Source organism: Drosophila busckii, chromosome 2R (assembly GCF_011750605.1).
Source record: "Drosophila busckii strain San Diego stock center, stock number 13000-0081.31 chromosome 2R, ASM1175060v1, whole genome shotgun sequence".
Taxonomy (NCBI): Eukaryota; Metazoa; Arthropoda; class Insecta; order Diptera; family Drosophilidae; genus Drosophila; species Drosophila busckii.
In genome coordinates this window covers 5,524,150-5,539,590 of record NC_046605.1, presented here as the reverse complement: position 1 = coordinate 5,539,590, position 15,441 = coordinate 5,524,150, and the positions used below count along the sequence as shown (strand labels likewise).

General features: G+C 45.4%; 3 protein-coding genes across 3 annotated transcripts; 1 reads left to right on the top strand and 2 right to left on the bottom strand.

The window, feature by feature from the left end:
* Positions 1-167: 167 nt before the first annotated feature.
* LOC108594760 lies at positions 168-5,393 on the bottom strand. Its single transcript, XM_033293292.1, has 7 exons — positions 5,130-5,393; positions 4,953-5,066; positions 4,523-4,893; positions 4,023-4,458; positions 3,255-3,332; positions 367-640; positions 168-304 (listed from the first exon to the last, which is right to left on the bottom strand). The coding sequence occupies exons 1-7, from the start codon at positions 5,391-5,393 to the stop codon at positions 168-170; spliced, it is 1,674 nt and encodes a 557-aa protein (XP_033149183.1).
* A 2,059-nt stretch (positions 5,394-7,452) lies between these two features.
* Positions 7,453-15,059, bottom strand: LOC108594759. The gene is made up of 21 exons (XM_017979898.1): positions 15,048-15,059; positions 14,224-14,614; positions 14,058-14,152; positions 13,810-13,996; positions 13,614-13,746; positions 13,395-13,537; positions 12,911-13,097; positions 12,622-12,734; positions 12,273-12,548; positions 12,046-12,201; positions 11,282-11,929; positions 10,426-10,891; positions 10,178-10,353; positions 9,929-10,107; positions 9,693-9,832; positions 8,989-9,634; positions 8,768-8,937; positions 8,455-8,703; positions 8,239-8,376; positions 8,147-8,178; positions 7,453-7,648 (listed from the first exon to the last, which is right to left on the bottom strand). The coding sequence occupies exons 1-21, from the start codon at positions 15,057-15,059 to the stop codon at positions 7,632-7,634; spliced, it is 4,554 nt and encodes a 1,517-aa protein (XP_017835387.1). The 3' UTR covers positions 7,453-7,631.
* On the top strand, positions 7,785-8,130 carry LOC108597577. Its single transcript, XM_017984190.2, has 2 exons — positions 7,785-7,891; positions 7,950-8,130. The coding sequence occupies exons 1-2, from the start codon at positions 7,828-7,830 to the stop codon at positions 8,081-8,083; spliced, it is 198 nt and encodes a 65-aa protein (XP_017839679.1). The 5' UTR covers positions 7,785-7,827; the 3' UTR covers positions 8,084-8,130.
* Positions 15,060-15,441: the final 382 nt, after the last annotated feature.

The following is a 15,441-nucleotide window of genomic DNA, read 5'->3' as shown; positions in this document are numbered from 1 at the left end:
ATACACATTTATGCATATTTAAGTAAAGTAAAAGATTTGTATTTTTATTTAAAATTGTTTATTCAATACAGATTGTGCATATGACAAAAGTTTTATATAATTATGTATAGTGTCGAACTTATGTATAGTTAATGTTGTATAGCCATTCGGGATGCCTCAAATCATGTCTATGCTATCATCTGGAAGCCAGCAGTGTCGCTTAGCTTCACAGGCTTGAACGATACATCGACGGCATGATGAGCTTTGGGTCTTTTGCAGTTGCCCGAGTAGTTGGAGCAATTGTACTTATTACTATCATCTGGGTCTGTAAATAATATGCATTATGTTATACACTGTAATAATCTGAGTAACAATTTGCGAACTTACCATATTGATGATCGTGATCTTCATCGCAGTTTCTGGGACAGAAGACAACCTTTACATCAATGGGCTCATACACATTGAGTATAAGCTCGGGCACCTTCTCTGTGGCATATTCCGTGCTGTTGTATGCTAATAACGAACGATTTGCATTAATCACTGGGCTACTGGACGTTACTATGGGTGTTAAGTGTAATGTTTGATTTTGCGCCTGCAGCAGCCACGGCTTTTTGTTCACCGTGAGGATCTCTTGGTGTGTGGCTGCTGCTGCGGCACTTGACTGTGTTGTGGTTTGCATTGTTGCTGCTGTTGTTTTTGTTGTTGTTGTGGTTGTTGCTGTTGGCGGTGTTGTGGGCTGAATATTTGTTTGAGTTGTGCGTATTTTTGTTGTGGTAGCTTCAGAGCTGATTGCCCTGCTGTTTGATTTATGCAACGCTCGATTGCTGACCACAGTTGCGACCTCAGCAACTCTGGGACTAACAATTGCGTGCTGTGCTGCTTTAAGTAAAACTCTATCAGCTACTGCAGGCTGCTTGACCTCGTTCGTTAACCTATTGCTGTTGGACACAAAGCTGCTTATTTTCATAGCCAAATTGCTTGGCTTCTGTGCTGCAAGGTCAAGTGTTGGATGAATGGAGTGTCGTTTGGCAGTTGCGCCATTGGTGCTGCGTGGCGGCTTGTCTGCATCCTGATTAATTGCAGCTTCTGTGCCGCTGCCTTCCGCATCATTAGCATAATCGTAATCGCCTTCTTCATCATCATAGTATTCTGAATTGTGGTTGCTTTTGCTTGTTGTTGTTGCTGCACTCTTGGTTGTTGATGCTACACTTCTGCTTGTGCTGCTGCTGCTGGGGGCAGGCGTGGATGTAGTGCTAGTTGCTGCTGCAATCAGTTGGGTCACATCTGTTGGGGTTAACTTTTGCTTAAGCAGACTTATTAACAAACTCTTTTGCACAGTCAAATTTTTCGTTGTATTAACAACTTCATTATCTGCAATCGGCTCATCAGAATCCACATAGTTGTCAGAGTAGTCCGCATCGCCTGTTGCATTCGTCTTGGCATTCAATGCAGTTGTGGCATTGACTATGGCAGGCACGGGCACGCTTGAGCTTGTCTCTAGCATATCCTTATCTACAGCCTTTGGCGGCATTGCCTTTGTTGTGGCTTCAGCAGCTTTTGCGGCATTCGTGGGTGCAATTTTTAATGCTGCTGTTGTTGATGTTGTGGGTGCTTTAGTAGTTGCTGCTCTTGTCAGTGGCAGCGTTTCATTTTTCAAATTTTTAGTAACAATCACTTCGTTGTGATCATCATACTCGCTGTCGTCATACTCAGACTCTGGTACAGCTGTAGTGCTTTGAAGCTTGGGCAATGCTGCAATGGAACGCTTGTGATTCGATGCCAATTGCTTGATGGACAAGCGCAAGGACTCGGCAGTTACGCTCTCGGATGTGCCAAAAATGTGTTATTTGGGCCAGGTGACAGCAATTGGATAATTTTGGATCCTCCTGCGCTCTGTGCGTGCAGGTGTTTATGTCATGTGAATTTTTTGGTAGCTTATCATGTTTGCTGCGCATAGTCTAGACATTCGTATATATTCGCTTGGTCCTCCTCTCTCTTCCTTGTTAAACTTTGTGCTTGAGGGAACTTACTTGCGTCTCTAGGAAATCTATTTTGTACATCATTTGTTGTGTTTTGGAAATTGACGTTTCCTGTTCTGTGTTTGCTGTGGGTTGTGTGGTAGGGTGCTGCTCTCTCTCGTTGAATCGCAATGCTGTCTTGAATCTGATCAAGGTAGTGATGTTTGTGTGTGGCAATAGTCTTGATCTGTTCTTATGGTATAGATATTTGTGTGTGATAAACAAAATATTCTAAACGACTACCTAGCATGTGTGCTTGGGCTAGCCCCGCGCGATCGAGTCGTTTCTGCTTTGGGTAGGAGTTGTCCGTTCCTTGGACATTTTCGGGGTAGCTGGAGGTTACTACGATCGTTCGTTAATATTGTTGTGGAGTCTCTCAAACTGTTGGTCGAGGGTGTTGGTCTCTCTGTCTAGGATCCTGTTATGATGGTTTTAAAGAGATGTCGCACTCTTGTTCGCTAGGGTTGTTGGTCTTGCTGTGGTCGGAAGTGGGCTTGTGCGATACTGGCTCGTGTGTGCTTGTCCTGAAAGGTAGGAGTTGTGTGCTCTTGTTGCTAGGATTAGTATCTCTCGCGATATGGTGTGTTGGAGTATGTTCCTCTTGTTGTCGCTTGTTGGTCTTTGTCGCTCTGTTGTAGGAGTAGATAGTGTTGCTGTCGTATGTAGGAGTTGTTGGTTCTAGCTGTTGTAGCATGTTCGTGGTTTCCTTGTTTTGGAGTTCGTCGATATATAGAGATTTGTTTTGTGTTACGCTGTTGTTGATAGGTGAGTTGTGGTTCCTTATGTTGGTTGTAGGTTTTTTCTTGTGGTCTTGCTGTGTCCGTAGAGTGTTAGGTGAGCTGTTCTTGTAGGAGTTGGGTTTGTCTAGGCTGTTGTTGTTTGTCGTTAGTTCTGGTTCCAGCTAACATTGAAGTGCGCCCCCGGCGCGTTTATCCCCTTGGCCCTACTACAGAATCAATCCCTCCAACTCTGACCGCCTAGACTGTGTTGTAGAGGGTGGTCTAGCTGTTGATATGTAGGAGTTGTTGTCTTGCTGTTTGTGGTAGAGTTGCTTGGTAAGCTGTTGTGTAGGAGTGTTGTCTAGCTGTTGGTTGTTGGTTGTTGTCTAGCTGTTGTTGTAGGAGTTGTTGTCTAGCTGTTGTTGTTGGAGGTTGTTGGCTCTGTTGTTGTAGGTTGTGGGTCTAGCTGTGTTGTAGGTGTTGTTGTCTTGTGTTTTGTAGGCGGTTGTTAGCTGTTGTTGTATGGATTGTAGTTTACTGTCTTGTAGAGTGTTGGTGCAGTTGTTGTAGGAGTTGTTGGTCTAGATGTTGTTGTTGGAGTTGTTAGTCTTGCTGTAGTTGTAGGAGTTGTTGGTCTAGCTGTTGTTGTAGGAGTTGTTGGTCTTGCTGTAGTTGTAGGAGTTGTTGGTCTAGCTGTTGTTGTTGGTCTTGCTGTCGTTGTAGGAGTTGTTGGTCTAACTGTTGTTGTTGGAGTTGTTGGTCTTGCTGTTGTTGTAGGAGTTGTTGGTCTAGCTGTTGTTGTTGGAGTTGTTGGTCTTACTGTAGTTGTAGGAGTTGTTGGTCTTGCTGTTGTTGTAGGAGTTGTTGGTCTAGCTGTTGAAGTTGGAGTTGTTGGTCTTGCTGTTGTTGTAGGAGTTGTTGGTCTCGCTGTTGTTGTAGGAGTTGTTGGTCTCGATGTTGTTGTAGGAGTTGTTGGTCTTGCTGTTGTCGTTGTGCCAGTGGTAGTCGTTGTAGTTGGTAGTATAACAATTCTGCTTTTTGCTGAGAAGCTTTGTACAGCAACAGGTGGTGGAATAAGCATTGATTTGGTCTGAATCAATTCTCTGGCCGCTGGAGTTGTTGTTGTGGTAGGCGTTGTCACCTTGGTTGTTGTTGTAGGTTTAGTTGTTGTAGTAGCTTTAGTTGTTGTAGTAGGCTTAGTTGTGTATGCAGGATACGTGTATGCAGGATAAGTGTATGCAGGATAAGTGTATTTTTTGGTGGTCTGCTCTGGCTTGGCTGTTGTCGGTATAATAACAATCTGAACTTGTGCTTCGGGAATAACTCTAGAGCTTATAGTGGCATCTGGTTTTATCTGGCTTTCAGATTTAGGTGTATCGTAGCTGCCGTATGGGTAATAGGGATACGAAGGATATGAGGGATAAGCAGGATATTTGACTGTCGTAGTTGAGGTTGTTGTTGTCGGTGTTGTTGTTGGCAGAATAACAATGTTTGGTCGTATCTCTATGTTCGATTTGGCTGCTGCTGGCTGCAGTTGTTGCTCTTGTTCTTGCTCTTCTGGCACGGCATCGTAGTCGCCGTCAAAGCCAATCTCTGGATTGCCATGCTGTGGCGGATAGGGATAGAAAGGAGTCATGGGCGCATAGGGAAGGTCAGAAAGTTGCAAGTAGGCACGACAGTCGACATTGTGCATAGGCTGACATTTGTTTTGTTTCAGATCATAGCTCTCATTAGGCGGGCATCTATAAATAAAAACAAATAATTGTTAAGCAATTGTTTAGTTAAGCTTAACAAGAGCTAACTTACTTGAAGCGCGTTTGCAAGTAGTTGCCACTTGGCTGCAGCTTGCAGGTATAGTATAGACCACAGTCTGTAGGCGATCTGAAGTTGCCTTCCTTGGTGCATTCGGGGAATTTGAGCTCACAATTTTCGGGTATGTAGCTGCCGCCGTTGGAGATTTCAGTGGCGGGGCAATCATCGCCAGGTATGCATGTTTGTGTTTGTGGATTGAAGATATGTCGGGGCGAGCAGCGATAGATGTGCAGGTTACGTTGCTCATCGCATCTGTAGTACACTTTGCAGTCATAAGGATATGGAAAGCGTCCTGGCTTGTTGCAAGCGAGCTGATGGTTGGGATAGACACGCTGCATACAGTGGCCACTGCTTGAGTTGAATTGCTAGAATAAAGACAGCACATATAACTGACTATAATGCTAATATTAAACTCTATGCTTACCTCCTGATTGGGGCATTTGCTAAAGATGACACAGTTGGGACGACAGACATAGTAGTACTGCTGTTGATCCGGATGCGGCTTGATGCCCACATAGTTGCGAGAGCAGCGATTGTTCTAAGCAAACAAAAATAGTAAAGTTAGTTGCTGTCAGCAGCAGTCAAACTAAAATAAACCTACATAATCCACAGCTACTGGATTGCCACCGCCGGGCAGCGGCTTGCGCACGCCGTAGGCGCTATCGAAGTAGGTGCCAGGTGGATTGTAGACAAAGGGGCGTGGCTGGTAGGCAAAACCGTAAGGTGCTGGCGCTGGATAGCCATAGGGATGTCCATAGTAGGGCAAGGGCTGATGCGCGTAAGCATGAGCATATGCTCTTGGACCTTGTAGCGAGCGTGCGTTAACCAACGCCAGCATGGACAGCAGCCAGATGCAGTGCGTCATGGCTGTTCACTTGTTTAATGCACTTTTGAAACACAGAATTTTTTGTTGCACACACAAACACTTGACACTTGAGTTGTTCGCTTTAAGCGCACATTGATTTAAGCACACACACGAGTATCCTTTGGCTAAATATCCTTTGCTGCGTTTGCGTTCGCTCTTTGCTCGTTTCTGGGTCTGTAGCTTTAGTCAACGCGCTTAAATGCTAATTGCCACGATGCATTGGCGTCCAAGAATGTTGCATAACTTAAATGCCAATTCAAGCGATGCGTGATATAAGTACAAGAAATATTTAAGCGCGCGACGCCGCCGACGTCGCTGCCGTCAAAAGCAGCGCACGGCAAAAACAAATAAAGTTTGCTTTTCACGTGCGCTCCGTACCGGAAGAAAACGCTCAGCACAGAACGCTGCAGCTTCAGCATGTGTGTGCCGAGCGAGATGGGCATAGAGAGCAGCAGCAGCGGGCTCCACTTGGGCCAGAAGCTTCCGTTGCTGTCAATTTGTTGACGCTTTCGTTTTGTGTCGCGGCATGAGTAATTTTTGTTGCAAATCTTGCCACCAAAGACGTGATCGATGGCCCATGTGTCCACTGATACCGGAACTGTAATATTGCCAATGATTAAGCAGAATGTCTTCATGCCACTTCAGTTTAATCGGCATACATTGCTCGCATGCCTTTGGCATAACTGGAGCAGCTGTGCTGATCTAAGCCGATCTATGTTTGGCCTGAACTTTGCACCATTCACATAAGTTTCGTTGACAATCTTGTCGAGAGTTTGTTTTAATTAGTTGTTGCTATTTACACGTAGAGCATTACGCATTGAAATATTTTTCAGCTTGTACACGTTTGCATTATTTTTGGCTAAAGCGGCACGAATATTTCGACCTACGACTAAATTATATGCATGTAAGTAGCAAGTACTGAGGGTCTTTACATAAGCCTTCTATCAATGTTGCCTACAGTCACGTTTAGCATGAAATAATACTGAATGAAATAGAAATCCTGCTTAGTTCGTGTTTATTTAACATGCTGCCTAATTGATGTTTATTTTTCTTTTTATTAGCTGCTGCTTCACTTATCAAGCGACTTTGTTGTAACTCTGCAGAACTTTAAAAAACGTGTTACATTGTAGAACATGTGATTAGCCGGATGAAACCTTATCTACTCAGCTGAGCTTAAGCTTGTTGGATAATCTTAACCGGGATTAATTTCAAATCTGTTAGCTACTTTCAGCTTTTCACTTTCAATAAGCTAGTAAAATAAAAATCGCAAATCAAATGCAAGTATATTTAATTATATAAGTACAATAAATCAGATTTTTATCTATGATAATAATACAAGTAACAAGTGTGAGTAATAACAACAGACGGTTTTTTTAGACTAGACCAGACAAGAATTTCACTTCATAAAATAATAATAATAATATTTGCTTATACGTCATTTAGCACGTTCGTCGTTTTGGGGCAACAACTAAAAAAATGTTCCAAGAATGATTATTAAATTCTTAATTAAAAACATAGCAACAATAAAATTATGCTATATTGTCCGGCAATAATTATTGCATTGCAAAGGCTAATAACCTTTGATCCAAAATCTATCTATCTAGCATACAACATTCAAGAATCGGATGATGTTGCTGCCTACTTAATTTTGTTTTAATTTCAAGCTTACAAAAGTAACTCAACGAAACCAAATTAATACTTACCTACTTACCATGTTAGCCTTAAATTCAAAACCAATTTAGTTAAATGCTATTATTGGGATAAAATATAAATAATTTACACACCAGATTTGTAGAAGTTTATGTTTTAATTGCAATTGATTTTCTTAGGTTGGTTTGCTATATAATGATAATTGATTATTTGCATATTTTGTTTGTTAATATTAGTAAAATGTAAGCTTTAGATTTGGTTGCAACTCTTAGAGCTAAGTGCAGAGTATATCTGTAGATATTGAGCTTCGAAACATTGAAGCAGGTGCAGAGCTTAGGCTATTTAATGGAACCAATGAGGTTCGCAACGCATTTCAACTAGCGTATAATATATAAATGTAAGTAGATGTATAAATAAGCATTCATTATTGTTTTGCTGTTTTTGTGGTTTTTGGTTTATCTTTGAGTGTTCCGATGTGTCTTGTCCGGTGGCTTATTTACAACTAATCACAAGAAGACGAGCAAATTTCTTGTGTGTGCTCTTTGGATTTTTAAACCTCTTGATTATCTTCCGACTCGGCCACCATGGTTAGACTTCGCAGTGATCTGTGTGGGGAAGAGGAATTGAAACGAAAATTAAATCAAATGCGTCAAATCTAATGTAAGTACATGTGTTAGCTGTGCCGTTTGTGTTGTTGATAAGACTTATCATCAGTCAGAGAACTGTCAGTGCTAAGCTGAGCTGCGATTTAGTAGCAAAGCGAACGTTGAGATTAGCATACAACATGAAGCACTTGAGTTTGATTTTAATTTTTACAATTCTAAGCTGCTTGGCTTGCGTCTACGCAAGTGAGTATTAAGTATTAAAGCTTAAACAACGGTTGTTAACTGTTTTATTGTGGCTTAGTTGGCGACCAGTCGCTGACATTCAAAGGCGTGTGCCAGCTGCCAGGCGATATGTGCACAGTTCTTTGCCAACAGCAGGGCGGACGTGATGGGAGATGCAACAAGATGCAGCTTTGCATGTGCAACCCGCTTTAGAACAACTGTTAATGCGCTTGTTTATGGTTAATAAAAATTAAAGCAAAGCAAAGTAATATTTACAATGGCGTTTGATTGCATTGACTTGAGGCAGCCTGGAGATTAAATTATAAAATGTGTAAGACAGTCTATAAAATTGATAATATTATACACACCTGGAGCGCTCAAAGAGCGAGGGATCGGTGTAGATGGGCTCGCTGGGATCTTCGAACTGATGAGGACCGGTGCCGCTGCTGTTGGCGCCGCTGCGCATCGGATTTATAACCGGCAGCTGGCACATGCGAGCCAAATTGCTGCCAAGCGAGAGCGATAGAAAGAGTTAGTTAGTTGCTGCTGCTGCTGCTGCTGTTGACTATGAAAAATTTACTTACCCCGTGGCAAAAGTCTTGTGCAATGAGCCGCCAAACATGGACATGTTGTTGCGGAACGCATGCGTAGCACGATTGGCAGTGCTCTGATTGCCGTTGCTGTCTGCCACGCTTGTGGCACGCGTGGGCATGTGTCCAATTTCGGTGAAACGCTCATGAGTGCGTATGCTTGAGGAGTGTGAATGCCCCAGCGAGTGTATGGGCGAGTTGCGATCTACCAGGCGATTCTTCGACATGGACTTCCAATAGCGTCTGTATGTAAAATAAAGTGCATGTCAATCAATCCTTGGGGCATACAACTGTCACTCTAGCTCACCTGTAACCCAGGCCAGCCACTAGCGTTATGCTAAACAGCAGAATCATCAGCAAGATGATGGCTGTGATTAGGCCATGGTATTCCGAGGGCGTCATGCAGACTGTTTCCACAGGTGCCACCAGCTTGCGTGGATACGATTCCTTTTCGATTTCTTCGCGTGTCTCGAAAACCTGCAAAAGTTCGCTATAGCGAGTACATTGGATCTAGTGCTGGCAGCTTACCTCAATCATTTCGCGTACTTGCTCCGGCTCCTCTACCTCCTTGGACTTGTCGCCTGGCTGCGTAGCATTCACAGCGCCCAGTGTAGCGCTTACTGTAGTGCTGTTAACCACTGTAACCTGCTCCAGCTCCACTTTGTCCGCATCCAGCTGCGTTATGCCTGCCAATGCCTGTGCCTCTGGCTGCGCTGTTATGTTTAGCGAGCGTCGCTTGCGTCCAAAGGAGGGCTCCTGACGTCCTGCTGGGCCTGGGCAATAGGCTGGTTGGCAGCCTTCTCTGCAGGAGCGCACTGTTGCCTCGAATACCAAAAAGTTTGACTCGGGTATCTTGAAGGCATTGAAGCGTGCTTCCAGCGTATCGCCATCACGTAGCTTGTCCAGCTCTGGGAACACATACGGATCAACGGGACAGCCAAAGCGATCTATAAGCTGTATGCTGCGTCCAGAGTAAGGATCTCGGGCCACCACATTGGTGGCAAAGATGTCTGTTACATGATTGTAGCCGTCCTGCGCCTCCAGGCGGAAGGTGAGCGGATCACCCACAGCAATGGTAGTGGTGGGTCGACCTTGATACAAAATGCTCAGACGCACCTTCGAGCTCAGCGTATTCTCCGCTGGCAGATACTCTATGGGTATGGGACTGCCCGAGCTGTAAGAGCAGAGCACGTGTTAATTCAAGCGCTGATTCATTAGCGCATGAGACTTACCCCGCGCCAATGTAGCCAGAGCTGACGACTGCCTCGCCGGGGCCGCGAAAGATGCAGGTGAGATTGTAGCGCTTATCGCGACTTGTTTGTACATTGTCCGAAAATTGCACGACTACTATATTAGTCAGCGTGTCGCCGTACTGCAAGCGAGATAAGATTTAAGCGCGTGATTAATTTGACGACAGCAACTAGTCGGTCTGTCTGTCTGTGTGTCTGCAGCACGTTGTAAAACTTACGCGCTGTGTGCCACAGTCGGGATAGCCTTGGGGTCCACTAATGCGCAGCACGTTAACAGTGCCGCCGTTGCCACGGAAGAAGCAGCGATCGTAGAAGCCGTATGTATAAATGCGTCCCAAGAAGCCCTCGGGCGTGCGTATGGTGAACTCCATGCCCTCCTCGTTGCAGGTTTGTGTGACTGTTGGCGAAAGAGTTGGCGTGTTGGCCAGTTAGCTAGCAATTAGTTTGTTGTATTTGTCTTTGGTTACCATCCATGCACTCGCCGTCGCCGCTGCGTCCAATGCTGCGCTCATAGAAGTCATAGTTGGAGGCATCGAATGAGCCTGGATCGTGTATATCCAGTTCGCGCGAGTCTCTGTCGCTAAGCTCACAGTTGGGCGACTCGCGATCTCTGTCGCGATCCTCATAGCCGGCGGCGCTGTCTCTGTAAATTGAAAATTCATTTTAGCCACAACTTATCTGCAAATCTAACAAGCACTCGGCACCAATCCCCCACCTGTAGTTGAAGCTGCGACACACAAAGTCGCGACTCTCGATGCATTCGCGTTCGCATTGTATCAGGCTGGGCACGATTAGCGCGCGTCGCACGAAGTGACGCCGCATCTTGTGTCTGGCTGCAATCTGCTTGAAATTGTCGCTCTCCTCGCAGCGTGTGATGGGCGGACGTGGTGGTCCAGCTGCAACATGACCACCTGCGCCATAAGATGTGGGTGGATGCCCCGGACCCAAGCCAACGCCAGGCAGCGGTATTGGACGATCATCCAAGCCATTTCCAATATTGCCGCCGCCTGGACCATAAGGACGATTAAAAGGCGTATCATAGCGGCCATAAGGGCCAGCTCCAGGTGCAGGTCTGCGTGCTGGCGGTCCATCATATTCGCGATCATAAGGTCCAGGTGCATAGCGATCGCCAAAGCGCTCCTCATAATCATAATCGTAGTAAGGCGGTGGACGATCTAAAGCTGTTGAATGAAAATCAGAATCAAGAACTATCGACGCATAAACCCAACTTTATATAGCTGATCGTATAAGTATGCAAGCGTTAAATGTAAAAGCTGCTAGAGCTTTGTGAAAATTTATACTACATGTAATTTAGTTTACAAGCTTACAACAGCAAAGCTTTTAAAAATACATTTACTATAGTATAATTATAACAGCATCATAACTATATAAACATTCATTCATACTTCATTGTCTATATATTTTTATTTTTATATCAAAACTTTATTTACTCAACAGCCACGCGCTACAATTTCAACGATCAGCTATATAATAACAGACTATATGTTTATTAAGTGTGAGAGTTTAATTGTTACTTTTATTAGCTTGGTAGTTTGATTAGTAACACTTACCAGGACGCCTGCCGGGCTCTCCAATGCCAGGACGATTGCCGTACTTGTAGATATCGAGCGGATAGCGATCATTACCTACCGGAAAGCGATTTGGCGTTGAGGCGTACTTGCTGGCGCTGCCCGTGGGCACTAGCGGTGCTGGCGGATAACGCTTGGCCGACTCCGGCTCGGGACGACGTGCGCTGTGCACAATGTCATCATAACGTCCGGGTGGAGCGCGTGAGTCTGGCGCATAGGGATAACGTGGGCCATCCATAGACGAGGGGCGATAGCGTCTATCGGGAAATATTGTATCCGGCGCATCGCGACCCGTATAGCCGCCCACAGGCTCACGGCCCGGCGCATAACGTGATGGATAACGACTGTCGTAGCGATTGTCGCCGTATCTGCCGCCGCCGCCATAGCCGTAAGGTCTTTCATCATCGCTGGGAAAGGGACGCGTGTGCGGCAAATCGCTGGGTAACGTATTATCATTGATGGCCGGATAAGGCAGCGGGCGATAAGGCAAGCGATCGCGTTCCGGCTCTCTTAACGGATAACGCCTGTCGCCATAACGATCTGGTGCATAACGATCCGGATAGCGCTCACGATCGCGATCGCGATCTCTGTCGCGATCCCTGTCCCCATTAACACCCATTGGATAGCGATCTGGCGTTGTTAAGGTTAGTGCATTAGTTGTCAGTAGCGTCAGTGGATACAGTTAGAGCATTAGGTGGCATTAATTGTTTAATTTTTATTTTAAGCAAAGCGTGCTGCAGACTTACCATAGTCATCTGGATAACGATCGTAGGGTCGTCCATCGTAGGGTCGTCCCATTCCATCTGCTGCAGGATAACGTGAGCCGCCGCCTCCAGCGCCATAACGATCTGGTGGATATCTATCTCTATCGCGTTCGCCATAGCCGCCATACGGATAACGATCTGCTAAGCAGCGCATAGAAAATTGCAAAGCAATTAAAGCCAATTAGCCATTTATTATGCAGCTGACTTACCATATTCATTTGCTGCATTGTCCGGATAACGATCGTATGGTCGGCCATAATCTATGCCCTCGCCTGGTGGCAGACGGGAGCCGCCTCCGCCTATGCTTGAACTTGGACCGCCCACACCAGCGCTGCCAGCACCGCCCGAGCTGCTGGATCCCGTTCCATAGCGATCGTCATGCTTGTTAGGCTGTCTCCAGTTGTTGCCTGACTGATCGCCAGGTCGCTTGCCATCGTTGTTACCATGACCAGCATCGCCATCGGCGCCAGTGCCCACAACATTTACTACAAAATAAGCAGCAGCAGAAGCAAAGAAAGATTAAGGCTGCAAGTTAACGCCTGTACTGGGGCCACTTACACATTAGGTTCTCGTAGTAATCATAATCCGCATCATATATAATGCGCATGCCATCCTTTTGATTGTACCGACTGAGGCGACAAGTACGAAAGCGATCACTATAAACTGCAGATCTGTAATTTGTAGACACAAACGAACGTCGACGTGGGTTGCAGCAACAAAGCAGCAGCAGCAGCAACAGACAGCAAAGTGGCAGAAACAAGAAAAACAAGAATAAAGAAAATATGACAACGGAACGGCAATAGCAATAGCAACAGCAACAGCAACATGAACGACAACGACAACGCACCTGCATTGGAAGCTCGTCTGGCGTAGGCACTCGTCCAAGCATTCGCTGAGCGAACGTCCCGTGATCTCAGAGTGAAACTCGCCGCCAAGACGCGAATTGCGGTAACGCTGGAATGCTGTATCTGGCCGTCGGCCGCTGGAGAAAAGATGCGAGGTAACTGAGTTATCTGGATAATCGTTGGCGCGCTCTGCAACGGGAACAAGAAAAATAAACAGCAACAGCTTTAGTTAGCCCAACAACCAGCAGAAGCAGCAGCAGCCACAACAAGCAATAGTCTTTTAATAGCTTGCCATGGACTCATAACATAGACGTCTACGTCTACGTCAATGTGCCAAGGCGTGCTTGGGACTGCAATCAAGCTATCGTTATGTCGCCTGCGACTCGACTCCGCCCCTTACTCAGCTTGAGATTGCAATTGCTGCTGCAACGTTTAATGTTGCACTTAGGCCTTGCGTACAGGCGCTAACTTGTGGTAGCCACTTACGATTATCGAGGCACACCAGATCGTAAAAATGATGTGTGGGGCTGGAGCTAATGCTAATGTCATCTTTCTGCGATATAGAGTCCTCCTCCGAGAGTATGCACTGTTTGCTTTGATCATCAAACTCCACCGAGCGGCAAAAGTATCTATTCAAATTGAAAAGAGAGTAAAGTACATGTGATTAGTTTAATGGGCCTATAAACTATAACAATTTGGACTAACTTCTCTGCACGCAGACACATGGTCTGGCACTCCTCCAGCGTCATGTTGTTGAAGATGTCCACTTCAAACGGCCCGCCCAGCCGTTTGTTCTCCTCCTTAACGAACACAGCCAGCCCATCGCAACGTCTCTCAGCTGCGAATGCATAATTTAGTTGACTACCCCCATTGAGTGCTTGAGTAAACAACAAATGCTCACCGTTCAGGCAGGTGTTCTCCAGGTAATCCGAGTTGGGATCATCCTCCATCAGCTCCGGATGCGTGCGGCGTGTAAAGCGGCTGAGCGTGCAGCTACGCATTGTGGAATCAAAGTTAGCGGAGCGACACACAAACGAAAACTCGTTCAGGCATTTGTCCTCGCAATCCGAACGATTTGCTGCCGTTATCTGCAACAAAGTGAAAAACTTGCTCAAGCTCAAACTCAAACTTGAGCTGCCTGCCGCTTACCTCTTTGATATCGCTGATGGGCAGCTTGAGCTTCTTGCGCGGATGTCGCTCAAACACATAGCGACGACTGGGACACTCACGCTCCGGGCGACTTGCTGCAATGCCACGAAAGAAAAAAAAATGTATACAACTGCAATTTGCAGCGCTGTCAACACCCACAACTCACATGTCAGACAAATCTCATTGAAGTGCACACTATTGGGCACCAGCATCAGACTGCCAATGCCTTCGGGTCCCGCCTGCTCATTGGTCAAATAGCACAGCGACTCTTCGTACTCCGAGTTGCCACCGAACGAGGTGATGCGACTGCCTGGCTGAAAGTCAAAGCTGGTGCAAGTGCGCACCAGATTGTTGCCGCCAGTGCGATCGCGCAGACACAGATCCTGGCACTTTTCCAGCACACGAAATGGCGGCGCTGTATCCCTGACTACTTCATCGTCATAGCCCTGCAGCTGTTGATTGGGCAGACGCTCATATAGCACGCGCCCCAGGCCATTCTTGCAAGTCGTTTGCGCTGCAACATTAACTGGTGAGCAATTTAAACTTGCTACTTGCAACTTTTACTACTTACCATTTATGCTGGCCACAAAGAGCAAGCTGCTGAGCAGCAACAAGTTTAAAGCTCCCATCTTGTCACACTATTTGCCGCTCTCTGCTCGAATTCTAACGCCACATTATAAGCAGCGCAATGTGGTTTTTTTACAGTTGTTGGTGTTGTTGTTGCGTGTTCACAACAAGCTATTAAAATATAAACATTTATCATGATCAATTTGGCTGAAATGCGCGACCTCAATAGTGACAAAATTTCACTCAGCCCCACCCCCGCCGATTTATGGCTCAAACAATTGAAAATGGAAAACCAAAATCGTAGTACTAAATTTTAAAGCTACAAATACAAACTTCAGCAGCTTCCATGCGCCATAATGTGCACAATGCGTAACGTAAATTTGGATCATTAAACCATGAGCCAACAATGCTCTCTACACATACGTTGGGGCTCATATCGATCCACACAAACTCCGGATGGCCGCTTCCGGCTTATTGTGCGCAAAGCTATTTATGCTTAGAATAAGCACAATATACAAATCGAGTGACAAGCGATTTTAATAGAAAGGAAAAAACTCACTAAGCGCTCTCGCATTGACCTCAAAGGGTTTGGCTGTACTTTGCATAAAGTTTTTATTACTTTTCTGGTGAAATTCAACACGACTCTCTAAATAGAAACGGAGCTATGAATCAGATGTATCAGTGGACTAAAAGTTGGTAGCTGAGCTTTAACTAATTTCAATTTAAATGCTGCTGTTTAGTAATTTTTAAATAATTCTAAAAACTTCACATAACACATTTATAATTTTGATTTATTTACTGATTTATGCTCTTTACC

Coding starts and splice junctions, on each gene's coding strand:
- LOC108594759 (XM_017979898.1), bottom strand. Junction 12,735..12,910: donor CAGACGAGCTTCCAATGCAG/GTGCGTTGTCGT, acceptor TACAAATTACAG/ATCTGCAGTTTATAGTGATC. Junction 10,108..10,177: donor CGACGGCGAGTGCATGGATG/GTAACCAAAGAC, acceptor TTTCGCCAACAG/TCACACAAACCTGCAACGAG.
- LOC108597577 (XM_017984190.2), top strand. CDS start 7,828: ATGAAGCACTTGAGTTTGATTTTAATTTTTACAATTCTAAGCTGCTTG. Junction 7,892..7,949: donor CTTGGCTTGCGTCTACGCAA/GTGAGTATTAAG, acceptor ATTGTGGCTTAG/TTGGCGACCAGTCGCTGACA.
- LOC108594760 (XM_033293292.1), bottom strand. CDS start 5,393: ATGACGCACTGCATCTGGCTGCTGTCCATGCTGGCGTTGGTTAACGCA. Junction 641..3,254: donor CACCAACACTCTACAAGACA/GTAAACTACAAT, acceptor ACCACAACACAG/TCAAGTGCCGCAGCAGCAGC. Junction 305..366: donor AGATCACGATCATCAATATG/GTAAGTTCGCAA, acceptor TATTATTTACAG/ACCCAGATGATAGTAATAAG.